The sequence below is a fragment of the Daldinia vernicosa genome, assembly GCF_022497035.1.
Source record: "Daldinia vernicosa strain CBS 139.73 unplaced genomic scaffold F5Y00scaffold_6, whole genome shotgun sequence".
Classification (NCBI taxonomy): domain Eukaryota; kingdom Fungi; phylum Ascomycota; class Sordariomycetes; order Xylariales; family Hypoxylaceae; genus Daldinia; species Daldinia vernicosa.
In genome coordinates this window covers 219,524-234,133 of record NW_025953922.1, presented here as the reverse complement: position 1 = coordinate 234,133, position 14,610 = coordinate 219,524, and the positions used below count along the sequence as shown (strand labels likewise).

The 14,610-nt window shown below is 48.9% G+C and overlaps 7 protein-coding genes across 7 annotated transcripts; 3 read left to right on the top strand and 4 right to left on the bottom strand.

Annotated features, from left to right (window-relative positions):
- Positions 1-578: 578 nt before the first annotated feature.
- Positions 579-2,157, bottom strand: F5Y00DRAFT_226791 (protein serine/threonine phosphatase 2C). Its single transcript, XM_048006390.1, has one exon. The coding sequence runs from the start codon at positions 1,999-2,001 to the stop codon at positions 787-789; it is 1,215 nt and encodes a 404-aa protein (XP_047868430.1). The 5' UTR covers positions 2,002-2,157; the 3' UTR covers positions 579-786.
- A 439-nt stretch (positions 2,158-2,596) lies between these two features.
- F5Y00DRAFT_226790 (uncharacterized protein) lies at positions 2,597-4,562 on the top strand. Its single transcript, XM_048006389.1, has 2 exons — positions 2,597-4,086; positions 4,145-4,562. The coding sequence occupies exons 1-2, from the start codon at positions 2,760-2,762 to the stop codon at positions 4,219-4,221; spliced, it is 1,404 nt and encodes a 467-aa protein (XP_047868429.1). The 5' UTR covers positions 2,597-2,759; the 3' UTR covers positions 4,222-4,562.
- Positions 4,563-4,786: 224 nt separating this feature from the next.
- F5Y00DRAFT_226788 (succinate dehydrogenase ubiquinone iron-sulfur protein-like protein) lies at positions 4,787-6,580 on the top strand. The gene is made up of 3 exons (XM_048006388.1): positions 4,787-5,426; positions 5,483-5,634; positions 5,699-6,580. The coding sequence occupies exons 1-3, from the start codon at positions 5,051-5,053 to the stop codon at positions 6,017-6,019; spliced, it is 849 nt and encodes a 282-aa protein (XP_047868428.1). The 5' UTR covers positions 4,787-5,050; the 3' UTR covers positions 6,020-6,580.
- On the bottom strand, positions 6,474-7,757 carry F5Y00DRAFT_258342 (uncharacterized protein; the record flags this gene model as incomplete). Its single annotated transcript, XM_048010686.1, has 1 exon — positions 6,474-7,757. One exon carries the CDS (start codon positions 7,755-7,757, stop codon positions 6,474-6,476), a length of 1,284 nt encoding a protein of 427 aa, XP_047868427.1.
- A 381-nt stretch (positions 7,758-8,138) lies between these two features.
- On the bottom strand, positions 8,139-10,196 carry F5Y00DRAFT_174112 (RNI-like protein). Its single transcript, XM_048004909.1, has 3 exons — positions 9,931-10,196; positions 9,493-9,871; positions 8,139-9,439 (listed from the first exon to the last, which is right to left on the bottom strand). The coding sequence occupies exons 1-3, from the start codon at positions 10,100-10,102 to the stop codon at positions 8,251-8,253; spliced, it is 1,740 nt and encodes a 579-aa protein (XP_047868426.1). The 5' UTR covers positions 10,103-10,196; the 3' UTR covers positions 8,139-8,250.
- Positions 10,197-10,299: 103 nt separating this feature from the next.
- F5Y00DRAFT_226781 (Thioesterase/thiol ester dehydrase-isomerase) lies at positions 10,300-11,658 on the bottom strand. The gene is made up of 3 exons (XM_048006387.1): positions 11,337-11,658; positions 11,225-11,273; positions 10,300-11,172 (listed from the first exon to the last, which is right to left on the bottom strand). Exons 1-3 carry the CDS (start codon positions 11,454-11,456, stop codon positions 10,412-10,414), a joined length of 930 nt encoding a protein of 309 aa, XP_047868425.1. The 5' UTR covers positions 11,457-11,658; the 3' UTR covers positions 10,300-10,411.
- Positions 11,659-12,185: 527 nt separating this feature from the next.
- On the top strand, positions 12,186-14,583 carry F5Y00DRAFT_273107 (uncharacterized protein; the record flags this gene model as incomplete). Its single annotated transcript, XM_048013112.1, has 4 exons — positions 12,186-12,914; positions 12,966-13,376; positions 13,441-13,701; positions 13,771-14,583. The coding sequence occupies 4 exons, from the start codon at positions 12,186-12,188 to the stop codon at positions 14,140-14,142; spliced, it is 1,773 nt and encodes a 590-aa protein (XP_047868424.1). The 3' UTR covers positions 14,143-14,583.
- Between the last annotated feature and the right edge of the window lie 27 nt (positions 14,584-14,610).

Below are 14,610 nucleotides of genomic sequence, written 5' to 3'. Positions count from 1 at the left end.
TGGCAATTAGATTGACGACAACTCCCCACAACAGTTTCATTCGTCAAACCTCCCTTCAGATATTCACATGTAGATATTCACATGTAACAGGGTTATCATACTACATGTAGACTGGTCAATCGGTTGAAAAGTGCGTTGATTATTCTAAGTCTGGTGGCCTTGCAGGCCCTACTTATATAGCACACATTACGGCCCTTATCGTGCAATACCTTGTCGTACTAGGTGACGTGGATTACACCCTGAGTCACCTCCAACAACTACACATTATAAACTACGCTGAGCATTACGGTAGCAGCGAATTATATCAGACTCCTAGGTTAGTCTATAGGTATTTACCTTCTATATGCATGTAGTCATTGTTACATATAAACACGCATGTATTCGTATTTCGTTAGTACTCCGTGGCACTCATATATTTATTTATGCCTCGAAGCACCAAGCACCGGTCAAAGAAAAGCGGTCAAGCATGACTACATAAAGGAATACATACTATTACCACAGCAGAAGACCTCAACCCCGTCAAGGTGTTAGTATAATAATTGGCATCTACAATACTATTAAACATGCGCATGGAAATATAGAGTTATAAATAGGTAGGTATATAGGTATTTAGCAGCGAATATCATACAAGTACGACCCGCTTTCCCTCCCTGCCCGTCCGCCCGCTTTTATATACAGAGTGCTTGTAGGATGCCCGTAAATATTTATTTCTCCCTTCTTTTCAACGCCTGGCGATGCATAATTCTATATCCTTTCAACTTGGGTACAATACTGGTCGTTGTAGTTTCATAACTTGCTCTTGATTGCTTCTGATTTCCCGTCCTCGGAGACCACTATGACGACGACGCAGATGTCGTCGACTTTGCCGCCGTGCCAGTTCTCTTGGGGATAGTATTTTTGAACCTCTTTAGCAAATGGTCCGTCAACCCGTTGGTTCGTGCTCGCTAGTTTGGCGGCCCCTGCGATTTCTACTGCTAGTGCGCTCTGAAGCGTCAAGGGCCGCTGCGTCGTGTCTTCTGCTTGGGTATAGGGCAGTAAGTTGTCAGCGACGAGTATACCGCCGTCGCTTGCCTGCCAGGCGCCTAGCCCGACCATCAACCGGCTAGCTATGCGAAGTATGTCTTGGTTGAATAAGTTATCCCAGACTCCGTCGCTCGCGAAAACGAGTATATCGCCGTGTTTCAGCGTGTGCTGTGTGACGTCTGCATCTTTGGGATAGTCGCACAATTGTGCCCCGCCGAATGCGGCGGCGCGTGCCAGCATGCTTGCCGGCACGATGGATAACTGATACGGTGTGTTAAAGGCGTGCGTCTGCGGCTCCGAATAGCTATGTACAGCATTCAGACGCAAATGCACGAATCCCGAGTCACCCAGATTAGCAACTTCTAGCTTGCCATCTTCACTCGCGATACCAATCGAGGCTGTGCTACCCCCAGCATAAATGGATCCATCCTGGCACACGTCATCATATCCTTTCTGCATTAGAGATCTGGCCGTCAAGGACGAACCAGCCGTATCTAATCTATGTTCATATGCTGCTGAAGCCATATAGTCGCAGAAGCTATGCGAGAAATCGGCTGGGTCAACGCCACTATCTTCCCAGCCTCCAACGCCGTCTGCAATGCCAAAGGCAACGGCATTTGTGTCACCCACACGGCTTATAAAGAAAGCATCCTGTCCGCTTGCAGGACGCTTCGATTTGGGACGCTTCTTCTCCGTCTGGATGCGATTATAGGGATTGAAATGGAAGACGTCGTTTGTCGGGTTGAACCTCTTATATTTGGCAGAAAACGAAGCGGCCGCATGGTATATGAATTTGTGCGTAGAGTCTGCTTTCGATTGTGTCTTTTGGGATCGAAGAATCGTCTGTACAGAGAATGTTCGGGTGCGATAGGCTCGCTGTCGCAAGAGAGTCGAGGACGGGACCGACGACCTCAGTTGGTGCTGAATATTTGTAATTAAAGGTCTAGATAATACCCCATTATGTATCTTCGAAAGCATTGTGATTTAAACTGAAAAGGCAGTTTTCCATGAGTGGCCACAACCTGCGATACTACCTAATATAAACTGTCTCATCCCCTTCACAAGTTTTTTTTTTTTTATCTCTCTGCGATTCAACTCGCAACGTTCGATTACCTACTTTGAACTGTGCTAGAGAGGCAAAGTTGTGGCAGGCGGCAACAGCTGTTCAGATAGGTACCTTGATGTACCTACGAAACCTGCATAAAATTTGCATACATACATGTACGTAGGTAGTGTATACATATATCCATGTATCTCCCTGCAACCCTTGCAGTATGGCACGTGCTAGCGTGGAAAGCTCGCGCTCTGGGATCAATTTCATTCTATGAAGGTCCGGGCTAAAAGTCTTGCACATGTAGTCTTGGCAAATCACGTGTGAGTTAAAAAAGGACCGCACGGTATTACTTAAGCTGTAGTGGCTAATGCCGCTATAAATATAGTGGTAAGCCACCTAAACTTAGCGTACGGGCCACTATCTAAATTTTATCTTAGCAGGTGGCTGATACAGTATTAATAAAAAGGGATGACGTTCAAATACGGTGCTACGGACCTCCACATGTGCAAGACTTTTAACCCGGACCTTCGTAAATCTCGATGTATCGTTAATACTACTGCTTACCTTAGGTGCCTCTTTTGAAGTTGACGTCTTACCCACCCCCCCCCGTTATATCAATTACCTGTATCACCGCCGGGGCCCCCAGGGTGGTGATACAGGGTGTACTATATAACCTCTAACAATGCCTTCGCCAAACCTGACTACCATCCCCTTAGAAATACTAGTCTGGATTGCTTCATACTTCAATGGACGAGACTTGAAAGCTGCTCGCTTGGTCTGTAGACAACTTGATGTCTCGCTCTTCCAAAAATTCGCCCAAAAGTACTTCACCAAGGTCCGTTGCACGTGTACCGAATATAGCCTAAAAGCTCTTGTGGACATATCAGAGTCCCGTCTGTCGCCCTACCTTAAACACGTCGTTATCGAGGCAGACCTTCTCCATTACGAACAAATAAACGCGGATTGGGGATACTATGGTATCACTGCCGGCTCTACAGAGGTGCAAGTCAGCGGTAACAGATTTACCCAATGGACCGCCGACCAGTTATCATTTCTAAATACCGGACTCGATCAACAATATCTTACCAAGGCCTTTCGTAATCTTAAACTTGAAAGAGTCGGGCTTTGTGATTCAGATCAAATATCTTCTTCCTCCGTGTGCAATTGCGCCAGCCATAAGGGCATTAGTTTAGGAACTTCCCAGGTCTACACGGAGACTGACGCCTCGCCCCACTTACAACAGATGGAGCCCACAGGTATGCATCGCCCTCAAGAGGCTGTAAGGTGTGTGCAGTCTGTATTGTTTGCGTTAGGAGAATCAAGATCAAGGCCGAGACGACTCGATATTTGCTTAATGTATACATTACTACCAGACCAAGCATTCAACGTCCCTAATTTTGCGAAAGATATTATCTTGCCTATGATTTCCGGCCTAGAAACTATCGATTTACACCTCGGCCTATATTCCTCCTTCCCACAACTGATTTCACCAAATAATGGAGTGCCAGTTATAATCGGCACATATTACTTACGCACATTCCTTTCACATGCAACCCATCTCGAAGCCTTACATTTCAAGGCCATGGATCTTGAAGATCTCTCCGATTGGTTAGGGGCTCCGATTTCATACAATGATTATGAAGGACCACCTGAACTCAAGCCGCCAAATACTCCTGCACTCACGAAAGTCCATGAGTGCGAGTTTAAGGGATGCAAACTTCCTCTGCAGAGCCTCCTTCACATTACTCGAAAGTGCTCTGGCCTCCGAAAATTGACCCTTACTAATATAATTTTCGCCGAGGCTAATGATGATATGTTCTGTCGATTGTTTATGGAAATACTCGAATCTAGCGCACATCTTGAGTCTATCCACCTATATAATATTAAATATGCCCACGGCGCGGTTACGGTATATTTTGGAAAGAGGGATTATAGATCTAGGCTATTCTTTTACCAAGGACTAAACGTGAAGGCGGAGCTTGAGGCACTGGGATGGTGGATGGAAAGAGGTATATCAAAACTCCATTCCGAGAAAATTGCAAGTGCTAACTTGGCTTGTTAATACAGCAGAACCCTATACAGACGATGAGTACGGCGGCCTAGGTAGTGAAGAGGACGAAGACCTAGATAGTGAAGAAGACTAGGACAGTAAGATGGAGAGATGGTATGAGGAACGCTATTTTTAATTAGATCTATCCGGCGGTTGTTGGGGGTTTCGTATCGTACTTGTAGTCTATGTCGGCGTTTGGAAAATTCGGGCGAAGTCATGGGAGTTTAGCTGAGAGTACCAGGACAGTGGAAGTGAATTGAGTTCATTTAAGGATCGAACGTTTACTCCTTAACTATCGGTGGAATAGATATACCAATAACTATGCGGGTATAGAATGTCTACTAAGTTGATAGATAGTAGAGTGCACTAAATAAGTGAGTTTCTCCAGTCTTGTCTCTCTTCGGTTCGATACTAATCCGGGGAGCTAGCTTACATGCAAGAATATCAAATACGTCTTCGATTATTGGCTTATTTAGGCGGATGTACGTAGAGGTATGCCACAATGCATAGCTGATTGGTCCTTCTAAGAATTTGTCGGACAAGTGGCTCAATAAACGGCGCTAGATCTAAGAACGGTAAGTGCCCGCATGTGGAAGTCGGGTCGGAATTAGTAACAGCCCGTATGAGTTGATTAATTGAAAGCATGTGATTGGACGGAACCTTTGATGGCAATAGCCGAGGGCAAACCGGGTCGGGTGGAAAGTTCGATGATGGAATACTTCAATTCCTCTTTTGCCACTATTCCTGTAACAACCTCTGATTGAATAATTGCGAGGCCGGTTGATTCTCTTTTTAGTTTCAATATATTGTCCTAGATTTTGGCCCTCTTATACCTTTCCTCACCTAATTGCCAATAGCGACGGCAAGGAAAAGGGAATCAACCAGCTAAACCAGCAAAAACCGCTCTCCCGAATTTGCCCGCAATGGCAGCTCTTCGCTCTACCTCATCACGGCTATTCGCCGCTGCCGCCTCATCGCGGTCCGCTGTGCTCCCGTCCATGTTCGTGCGATCGATGGCTTCAGTAAGTGGCGCCACTGTCGAGGCGGATCCGAGCAGCACCGATTCCCGCATGAAGTCGTTCCAAATCTACCGATGGAACCCTGATACTCCGACCGAGAAGCCGAGGATGCAGACGTACACGCTGGACCTAAACAAGACGGGACCCATGGTGCTTGACGCCTTGGTCAGGATCAAGAATGAGCTAGACCCCACGTTGACCTTCCGCAGAAGTTGCCGAGAAGGTATCTGCGGCAGCTGTGCGATGAACATCAATGGGACGAATACCTTGGCTTGCTTGTGTAAGTCGTCTTGGCGATGCAGAAAAGCCAGATTGCGGCTAACACGGCGCTCATAGGTCGCATCCCCGCGGACACCAGTACTGAGATGAAGATCTACCCACTACCCCACACATACGTCGTCAAGGACCTCGTCCCAGACTTGACGCACTTCTATAAGCAGTACAAATCGATCAAGCCTTACCTACAGCGGGATACCCCCGCCCCAGATGTACGATACCAATCCACCGAGATAATCTCTTCTGTCGCTTATACTGACCGTGATAATTACGTAGGGCAAGGAATACCGACAGAGCAAGGCTGAGCGCCGAAAGCTAGATGGTCTGTACGAGTGCATTCTGTGCGCGTGCTGCTCGACATCATGCCCCTCATACTGGTGGAACTCCGAGGAGTACCTAGGACCCGCCATCCTCTTACAATCGTACCGCTGGCTAGCTGACTCTCGCGACGAGCGCAAGGCAGAGCGCAAAGCCGCGCTCGACAACTCGATGAGCCTGTACCGATGCCACACCATCCTCAACTGCACGCGGACCTGCCCCAAGGGTCTAAACCCCGGTCTAGCAATCGCCGAGATCAAGAAGAAGATGAGCTTCTAAGCTAAGCCAAATGAGGTGCGAAAAAGTACGGGACGGTATGAGTCCTAATAGACGACGGGATGAGGTGCGATCAGGACTATATCAGGGCTGGGGATGAGGTCGGAAAAGCGAGGAGAGAGGCAACTGTATAAAGCTGGGCGACGGGATATGTATGCCAAGGGGCCTTCTTCCGTCCGGCGGCGGCGGCGGCGGTTTTATAACGTCTTTAGCCGTGTCCCTTTTGTCTGCGAGCATGGTTGGAGTTGTGAGTCTCGTTTCATTGGCCTAGCAGCAATAACCAACCAACTGTGATATCAAATACAATATTTGCTTATGTTACACATGCGGCTACTACGGACCAGGGGTGTCTGCTCGGCGCATGCGTGCGTTCGTCTTATTTATTATAAGCGGCCGGTATCTGCGGCGTGGACTCCACAATATGAGATAATCCCAACAGCTTTTTTTTTATTGACTTTTAGATCTCAACTAATTTCTCAACCACATCCGGGGCTTTTTGCCCCTGGCCACTAGCAGCGCTATCTTTCTCCTCCGCGGCGTCTTCCTTCCGCTGCTCAGCCTCCGCCGACGCCCCATCACCACCATCACCACCACCACCACCACCACCATTCTTCCCCTTTCCTACCCCCGCTTCCGCCCCCGCGCTCTGCTTCTTCTTCTTCTTCTTCTCCCTATTATTAGCCTTCTCTCTCTTCTCCACCCTCTCCTTCTCCTTCTCCTTCTCCCTACACCGCAACACACCACCAGCAGCAGCATTCTGCTGCGGCGGACACCACCTCGGCACACGTGTACTGGCGAATCCGCCCGGCCCGAAAGCCATGTTCACGGCGGTCGTGTACCACGCCGGATGGTGCGCCAGCCCGACTTCGCGCAGCCCCGCGGCTGTGGTCGGCATCGAGTGCGCGTATCGGCATTGCGCGCCCCAGCGGCAGGTGCCGCGGTGGCACCAGTGTTTGCAGTATGTGCTTGAGGGACTGCCGGCGGTGTGGCTGCTGGTGGCGTGGAGGTGGTGGGGTTTGGTGCGGGTGGATGGGGGTAGCCAGGATGGGAGGAAGGGGACGGGGGCGGGGGCGGGGGCGGGGATGAAGGGGTATGGGTTTGTGGGGGGTGTGCTGCCGGATACGGTGCGTGGTGGCAGTCTTAGATGTAGGCTTGTTGTGGCATTGTTGCTGTTAGGACCGCTGGTAGTAGTAGAGGGTTCCGAACCCAGATCTACGTGCGAACTCGCCGTTGACTCCTCCTCTGCCGACGTTAACGTTGTAGATGATGAGGCGGAGGGGGGAGCGGATGTAGTGGGTATGTCGACGGGAACCAGCCTGCTGTCATTTGTACCCTGCGCTTGGCATCGCCGGACCTGCTCTGTTTGTATGTGGCAGTCCCCCTGGTGAGCAGCCGGAGGAGTTGTTGCGTGGAGGTCGTTGTGCATATACACCTGGTAGAACTCGGGATTTCTAACCGCGGTTCCTAGGTTGCGCAGACCGACGGTCTGCTCGACGCTTAGCTCGCGCGGCACCCCTAGCAAGTCCAGCCATGCGGGTAGCTGGTCTACGGCGATGAGAGGCACGATAGGTCCGGGCGTCGTTACCGTGCCTGACGCCGTGTGCTTTGTCGTTCCCGGGCGGACGATGAAGTAATGAGGTAGTGATGTCCGATTGTGAATTGGTGAGGGGAGAGAGCTGGAGCTGTTGGCGAGCTGCTGGCTACTCGCTTCTGGTCTCCCGACGTATTGGCTGTTAGCCATGTTGGCCATAACTCCGTCGGGTTGGAGATATAGGTAAGTCACTCTCTAGAACTCCGGAGTGTGAGCCCAATTTAAAAGATGAGAGTGGCCTGGGTTAGGGTAGGTTAATCAGCTCATGTTACGTATACGTGTACAGATTTTGATTCCACGGTAGGTACCTAGCCATATAACGACCCCACGGGCAAACCTCTGATGAGTCGTTTGGGCAGATATCCGGTTCGTTTGCTTTCTAGGACTGCAAAGACCGTTTGCTTGTAAAGATGTACAGCTACAATTAAGCTAGGTAGTTAGGTAGTTAATAAAGATAGAAACTCATTAGACATCAAGAACGAGATGTTGCAATCTAAAGTAACTTGTCTCAGTGTCTTTACTCACTCGCCAGGAGACTTTTGGTGTTTAGGTTATACAAGTAAGCTGATCCTCCACGTGGACTTGAATAATCTCTTTAGCTTTATCGTACCAACGGGATAATATCTACCTGAATTACCGTCTATCATCGGGTCTCAACCCTGATTTTCACGTCTAAGCCGTCGACACAAAACCCAAGCTGCCGGGGCCCGTCTTGCAGCTCTACCTCTCGCTTGACCCACTTACCTATCTTTGTGTCTGTTTGTGAACCCTCCTCCGTACCTACAGCTTCTCCCACTTCTCCTTTCTCCTGCTCCTCCTCTTCGTCACTGCTGTCTTCAACTTCGTCATCGAATCCCGCAACCGGATCCCATTCTCCAGTCTCCCAAACCAAGCGTACGCCAAGCGGGTTCTCTCCAAACAGCTTGCCAGCAATCCCCTTCACGGCGTAGATATCAAAGCTCTTTGGAATCCTAGTTGTTCGTTCTACAATCTCGCCCCCTTTGGCTTTGGGGTGGAAGGTGAAGTGTACTGTGACCAGTCTCGCTTCTAGAAAAGCGGGATTGATCTCTTTTTGTCTGTTAACGACTGGCGGGCCATATAGCTCGCATAGTTCGGCATATCGTCGGTGCTGCTTGATGATTTCAGCTTCCTTGTTCTCCGGGACGGTGGCTAAGTGCTTGCCGATGCGGCCCAAGTAGAACATCTCCGCGTCTTGGCGGTCGGTGTTCGATATCGTACCAAAGTTTAGTATCTTGAGATTCGCCAGACGGCCAACCGTGAACATGTACGCTTCTTCCGTGAATGCTTTGGACTGGGTAGAGAATTCGGGATCTGGGTTGTCATATATAGGATTATGCGAGAAGCGGAGGGATATCAAGCCTGGGAAACACGTTGGTAAGGCGTCGACGAATGCCCATGATGATACTTGGTTATATGAGACATCTAGGTACTTCAGAGTTTCCGAAAATACTGGTAGGTTATTGGATGAATCCTGGGTGATGCTAGTGATGAAATTTCCTTTGAGGTGAAGATTACGAAGTGCCGTCAATCCGGTCAGGCTGGCGACATCAGCGATGGTGGTGAAATTATTGAACTCCAAATCCAGAGAAGTCAAAGTAGAAGATAGTGTCGATAATTGAGTCTCCGGCAGAGAGACTAATTGGTTCGCACTGGACGAGAGGGATGAGAGTGCTTTAAACTTGGTTGCAATATGGCATATCTCCTCCCAGCTCATGAGAGTCTCGTCCAAAGCTAAGTCCTTGATATTTTGCAAGGAATTCTCTGCATTGTCGAGACCTTTATCATTAAATATGTCTTGAAATCGATTTCCACTATCCTGCAATTAGCGACCTAATACAATCTCGCCCATGATCTATAGACTTACTTCAGACGTAAACTTCGTAGAGCAGGTAACTCGGAACAGATAGCGACGACGGTTCCCACATTCTGAAATAGGTTCCGGCTGAGGTCCAACTCTGTTATCTTTGGAAATGTCTCGCCAATGGGTCCGTCACCCTCTGAATAAGGCGTTGCGATACGGGCACCATCGACGATGACGGCCCTTAGTTCGGACAACTGCGACTGCTTGCGTTGGATCTTTTCGAATCCAACTTCCTCCGCTATCTTGTTCGAAAACATAATCGCAGTCGTCTTCTCCAGCTCGGAGGCATACTTATCAGTCACTGCCCTCACGAAGCTCTGCGGCTTCTCTACGGGCCGTGTCGGCCGTACGAAAGACGCGGCCGTCGCTGATTTAGAGCGGCCTTCCCATAATTAGATTTCTTTCTATCATTCATTTTATATAATTAGGATAGATACTCACAAGTGAAATATCTCACTCCCTTGTGAGAACCATCATGTTTCCCCCGAGTTGGGTCGTCCCATTCGACGCCAAGCCAACTACCGGATGTGCCACTGACTTCGCCGACATATCGAACTGTACAAACAGCACCGTCGTAAGACAACCTGTCACCGACTTTTGGAGTTGTAGCCATCGTATTAATATTTCGCTATAATGAAAATTGAAAAAATTGTGTCTGCAAGAAGCAGACTATCCAGTCTGGCTGGCAATGTAGAATATATGGAGAGTTGGATCAGGCAACAATTTTTATTTGTTACCGGGAAATTGTTACGGCGTCACAGGGGAGGTTGTTACACACTACCAAGTTCTACCCTGGAACGCCTTTCAAGCTTGAGAAATAGGTAATATTGCAATAACTATAGCTAGTCGCTATATACTTATTTTAAAAATCCATAATAGACCTCTTTTACAGCTTAAAATAATTGCCAAACCAGAATTCCGATCATAGCTTGCTCTTGGATTCTCCCACCACCTTCATCAACGCTCTCCCATTGCTCAAACAGACCTTTCCACCCGCAACCTTAACCACAAATCTAACCTCTTCCCAACCATCCTTCACCTGGCCAGTCCTCCATACGGATGTGACTATCTTATCTCCAGGTCGCACGGGGCTCGCAAATCGGGCCTGGAACTCCTTAATGTTGGCAGGGTCGCTGCCACCTAATTTCTGTAGCAGGCCGTGACAGACCGAGTTGAACGAGTATAAGCCGTGGATGATGACACCACCAAATCCCATCTTCTTTCCCGGCTCCGGGTGCGCATGGAGTGGGTTATAGTCACCGTTCAACCGATACAGCAGGGGTGTCTGCGCATTGGTCTGGTTCTCGAACTCGACATCCGGCTTCTTGTCCTTTGGCGGAGGGAAATTTTCAGTTGCGGGACCCTTGGGACCACCCCAGTTGCCCTGAGCCACGTAGAACGAGCTGCCGATGGCGCGCGTGTAGACTTCGCCTGTCGCAACATCTACTAGGTCCTGCTGAATTTCGACGACCGAGCCTGGCCGGCCTTTGTCGTATACACCAAGAACTTTAGTTCGGAGCTCGAACTTTCTACCGGCCGACGTAGTAGGGAGGGGCTTGAGGAATTGAACAAGTCGCTGGCCGTCAACAACTCGTCGCGCATCGAAGTCGGGCACGCCGGGGATTTTGACTGCCTTCTCCGCGGCATAGAAGTCAATGACTTCCTGCTGGTTCTTCTTGAAAGCTATATATTGTTAATCGCGTATATTTCAATCGGCTCGCAGGGCAATTCTTACGGAGGATGACCGGGTAGGTCGGGAACACTGAGAAATTAGGGTCGAGCTCCTATTAGACTGTTAGAAAGATACGATGGATGGTTATAGCATGTATAGGCAATGGGAAACTAACGTAGAGAAAGTGAAGCTCGTCGGAAGTACAGCCTATAGTGTTGGCAAACAGCAAGACATCGCGCTTTGTCCACGATACCTCGGTAGGAGGATATTCAAAACCGGCTCCCGGACTGCTCATTTTCGGTTTCACTGAGGTCGAAGTTCGTCTAGTTGGAATTGGGGATGTAAATGGGTGTGGTATAGATTTACGAGTAGAGAGTTCTACGTAGTAATGTATATATAGTATGATGAGCTACTGAATATAATGTATGCTTAAAGAATGGCTGATCGGTTCTTGGGGCTTTGAACGCGACAAAGATGGCAGGACGGGTAACTGTCCGATATTAGGAATACTAAGAGTCTAAGTCCCACATGATCTAACGATTCGAACCGAGGTTCAATGGTCTAGCATTGCTTAGCATTGCTACTTGCAGGTGAACTTGGCTGGTTTAGGTCTAGAGCTGATTGATAAGATCATAAGATATCGGTACTTTAATTCCGATATGTTGTTCGATATACTCTAATCCATGTACATAATCTGCGCGCTATGACATCAGGTATAGGTAGGTACTTCCTACTTCCATCTCAGGTATGAGGTATTGAGAGCTTCAAGCTAAACACAGCAACAGCAACAACAACAAACTTCATCCAGGTACCAATCAATGTGCTACCTGCCTATGGCTAGCAGTCAGCAGTCTAGCTAGTAGGCATCAAACGTTTCTAAGGTTGTTTCGAAAGTAAACAGGTAAGCAGACTATTTCATTCTTCTCACAGAACATGGTACTACATTCGACGCATCTCCGGTTCATCTGCATAATCTCTTCTAAGAGGCTCTATTTCTATTGTCCCTTTCATAAAATTGTTAATGATGCTGGATTCTAATTCAAACCAAGAGTTGACATCTCGGTTGCCGAAAGTCGGCCGGCATACCGGCACTAAGAAGAGTCACGACTCACTAACAGGATCCCGGTCCGGTAGCAGTTCAAGGCTTAAGACCGTTCCGGCTTTAACCTCCGAAGAGCTCCGCATATTGTCAACTAAGACCGAAAAGCTCATCTTAAAGCACAATCAACTCAACAAGGGACTCTTACGTGAAAACGAGAAAACTCATCCCGGCCCTGACGATCAGCTGTCAAGAAAAAAGTTATTACGGGGACAAAAGCATTTAAAAAAGAAAGCAGCCCAACACATTAAGAAACTTTTTCATCTCAAAGAATTGTGTAGAAAAGATCCCTCTTCTAAGCAAGAACAACAACTATACGATAACATTCAACTACTACACTCTAGGTTCAATGAGCACCTTGGACCACTACTAGTATCCCACAACAACTCTAGATTGAATACTATTGATGAGAAAAACACAGGCAAGATGAATTTCGACGAAGAATCCTCCATGTCATTGCCATGCTCGGAGGCTCCTGGTCAGTCCAACGATTCCACCCAAGATCCGATGTTGAGCGGATATTCCGCCGAGCGTGCTTCCGCAAGTGAGGAAGTATGTGGTGGAAAGAGAAAGTCAGAGGACAACGATGGCGCATCAGGCAAGAAGCGCAAGCAGAGCATTTCGGACGAAGTTGATGCCTCGGCAGGCCTACTGGTGAATGAGACGCTGAAGGAGATTGTCGATTTGATGGACGAGGGCACTTAGGAGATGCCGTTAGTCCCGACCACGTCTGACGAAAAGAACACTGATGCTCAGGAAGCTGGCAATGCACTATCGTCGAACTCCCCCGGCCAATCCGATGACTCCAAGTCATCCGGCAAGCAGAAGGTGGAAGCTAAGCATCAAGAGCAACAGTCAGGCGCGAGTCACGGATACCAGCAATCATACCCGGTAGCGAATAGCATCACAGCCAACGCATCAACTTCTACTCATGGTGCTCAGGCTGCTGACCGGGAGAAACTCGAACAAAGGCGTCGACTAGATGAGATCGTCAAAGATCATATTGATGACTTTGGCATTGTTTACGACCGACCTGGCGTTAAGACTTCTGGAGTTTTTGACAATCGCTTCTGGATGATGTCTGGCGGGCTAGTAACTGACCCCCTTCAGGTCGAGGTCAGTTCTTTTCACCCCTTACCCCCGATAGTTTCGTATTAGTTCTAATGTTGCTGCCCTGTAGGGAATCTGGCGTAATTCGGCGTCCACTTCTGATCTGTCCACTCCGGCTTCCTCGCCAACGCTTCATACTATGCAAGCCCAGCTCCGCCAGCCTGAGAATTCCGCTCATCCTACTCGGATCGGAGGTCCTTCGCCCCCTCAGTACTTTGATCGAGTCATGCCCACCGTGACCCCTACATTTGCGCCCACGACACCCTATGACGGTTCTCAAATGGGCGGTTCGGTCCAGGAAGAGGATGACGAGGATGAAGACGACTATTACGTACGTCCCGGAGCAGTTAGCTTGAAACGACCCCGATCAGCAACGTCGATCTCTGCGCCGCAGCCTTAGGCAGGTCCTGCTAACGGAAATCCTTTTGGAATCCCGACATCATACCCGACGATCCAGCCGGAATCGCAGACTCAATCGAGAGCTGGAGTGTACTCCCGCAGTCCCTCGGTATTCACCCACGCTAGCCTCCGACCGTCCTCGTCTCCCATTCCGCAGCCTGTCGACGATCTCGTCGTCCTTGTTGGCGTCCCGGGAGTTGGCATCCCGGGAGTCGGCGTGCCCGGCACAGGGAGTGCTGGCAGGACACCGTCTTCCAGCAGCTGCCCAGGACGATGTATCAACCGACAGATTGACCTCGCCGAAGCTCTCGCGAGGGATCGTATGGTCCTACAGAAGGAGAAGGAATTGTGGACCATGATGATGGGGTTTTGAAATTTCTTGTTTGTGCGTTTGGGGATTATTCGTTAGTTGGTCATACTCGTTTTTTGCAAGGAGTTGGGCCTGCTGAAGCCTGAAGGGGGATTCTCGTTATTTTAGGAGCGGCGGTTTTGCACACCACTTCTTTTTAATAGCCCGAGTTCCCATACGTGTAGCAGTCATCTCTCGCATTCGTCGGCTTGGTGTTAGTGTAATATAGTGCGATGCTATAGATAGCTCTTGATTACTGGCTAGCTTCTCTAGGGTCTAGGTCTAGGTCTAGGTACTCTACGTTGATTTCGGTTTCTTATGTTAGCCACGACACTGGCCTTGACGGGTTATTCAAGTACATCCTGTCCATCAACACATCTGTCGTGGGGCTGGCCGATTGCCTCCCTACCTTAGGTACCTTAGGTAGTTTGGCTCACGTAGAATTCATACAAGACAACGTTTCCTGGAAGCACGATGTCCCAATTCGCATTA

Coding starts and splice junctions, on each gene's coding strand:
- F5Y00DRAFT_226788 (XM_048006388.1), top strand. CDS start 5,051: ATGGCAGCTCTTCGCTCTACCTCATCACGGCTATTCGCCGCTGCCGCC. Junction 5,427..5,482: donor GAATACCTTGGCTTGCTTGT/GTAAGTCGTCTT, acceptor CGGCGCTCATAG/GTCGCATCCCCGCGGACACC. Junction 5,635..5,698: donor GGGATACCCCCGCCCCAGAT/GTACGATACCAA, acceptor ATAATTACGTAG/GGCAAGGAATACCGACAGAG.
- F5Y00DRAFT_226790 (XM_048006389.1), top strand. CDS start 2,760: ATGCCTTCGCCAAACCTGACTACCATCCCCTTAGAAATACTAGTCTGG. Junction 4,087..4,144: donor GGGATGGTGGATGGAAAGAG/GTATATCAAAAC, acceptor TTGTTAATACAG/CAGAACCCTATACAGACGAT.
- F5Y00DRAFT_226781 (XM_048006387.1), bottom strand. CDS start 11,456: ATGAGCAGTCCGGGAGCCGGTTTTGAATATCCTCCTACCGAGGTATCG. Junction 11,274..11,336: donor ACGAGCTTCACTTTCTCTAC/GTTAGTTTCCCA, acceptor ACAGTCTAATAG/GAGCTCGACCCTAATTTCTC. Junction 11,173..11,224: donor GACCTACCCGGTCATCCTCC/GTAAGAATTGCC, acceptor AACAATATATAG/CTTTCAAGAAGAACCAGCAG.
- F5Y00DRAFT_226791 (XM_048006390.1), bottom strand. CDS start 2,001: ATGCTTTCGAAGATACATAATGGGGTATTATCTAGACCTTTAATTACA.
- F5Y00DRAFT_174112 (XM_048004909.1), bottom strand. CDS start 10,102: ATGGCTACAACTCCAAAAGTCGGTGACAGGTTGTCTTACGACGGTGCT. Junction 9,872..9,930: donor GGGAGTGAGATATTTCACTT/GTGAGTATCTAT, acceptor AATTATGGGAAG/GCCGCTCTAAATCAGCGACG. Junction 9,440..9,492: donor CTACGAAGTTTACGTCTGAA/GTAAGTCTATAG, acceptor ATTGCAGGATAG/TGGAAATCGATTTCAAGACA.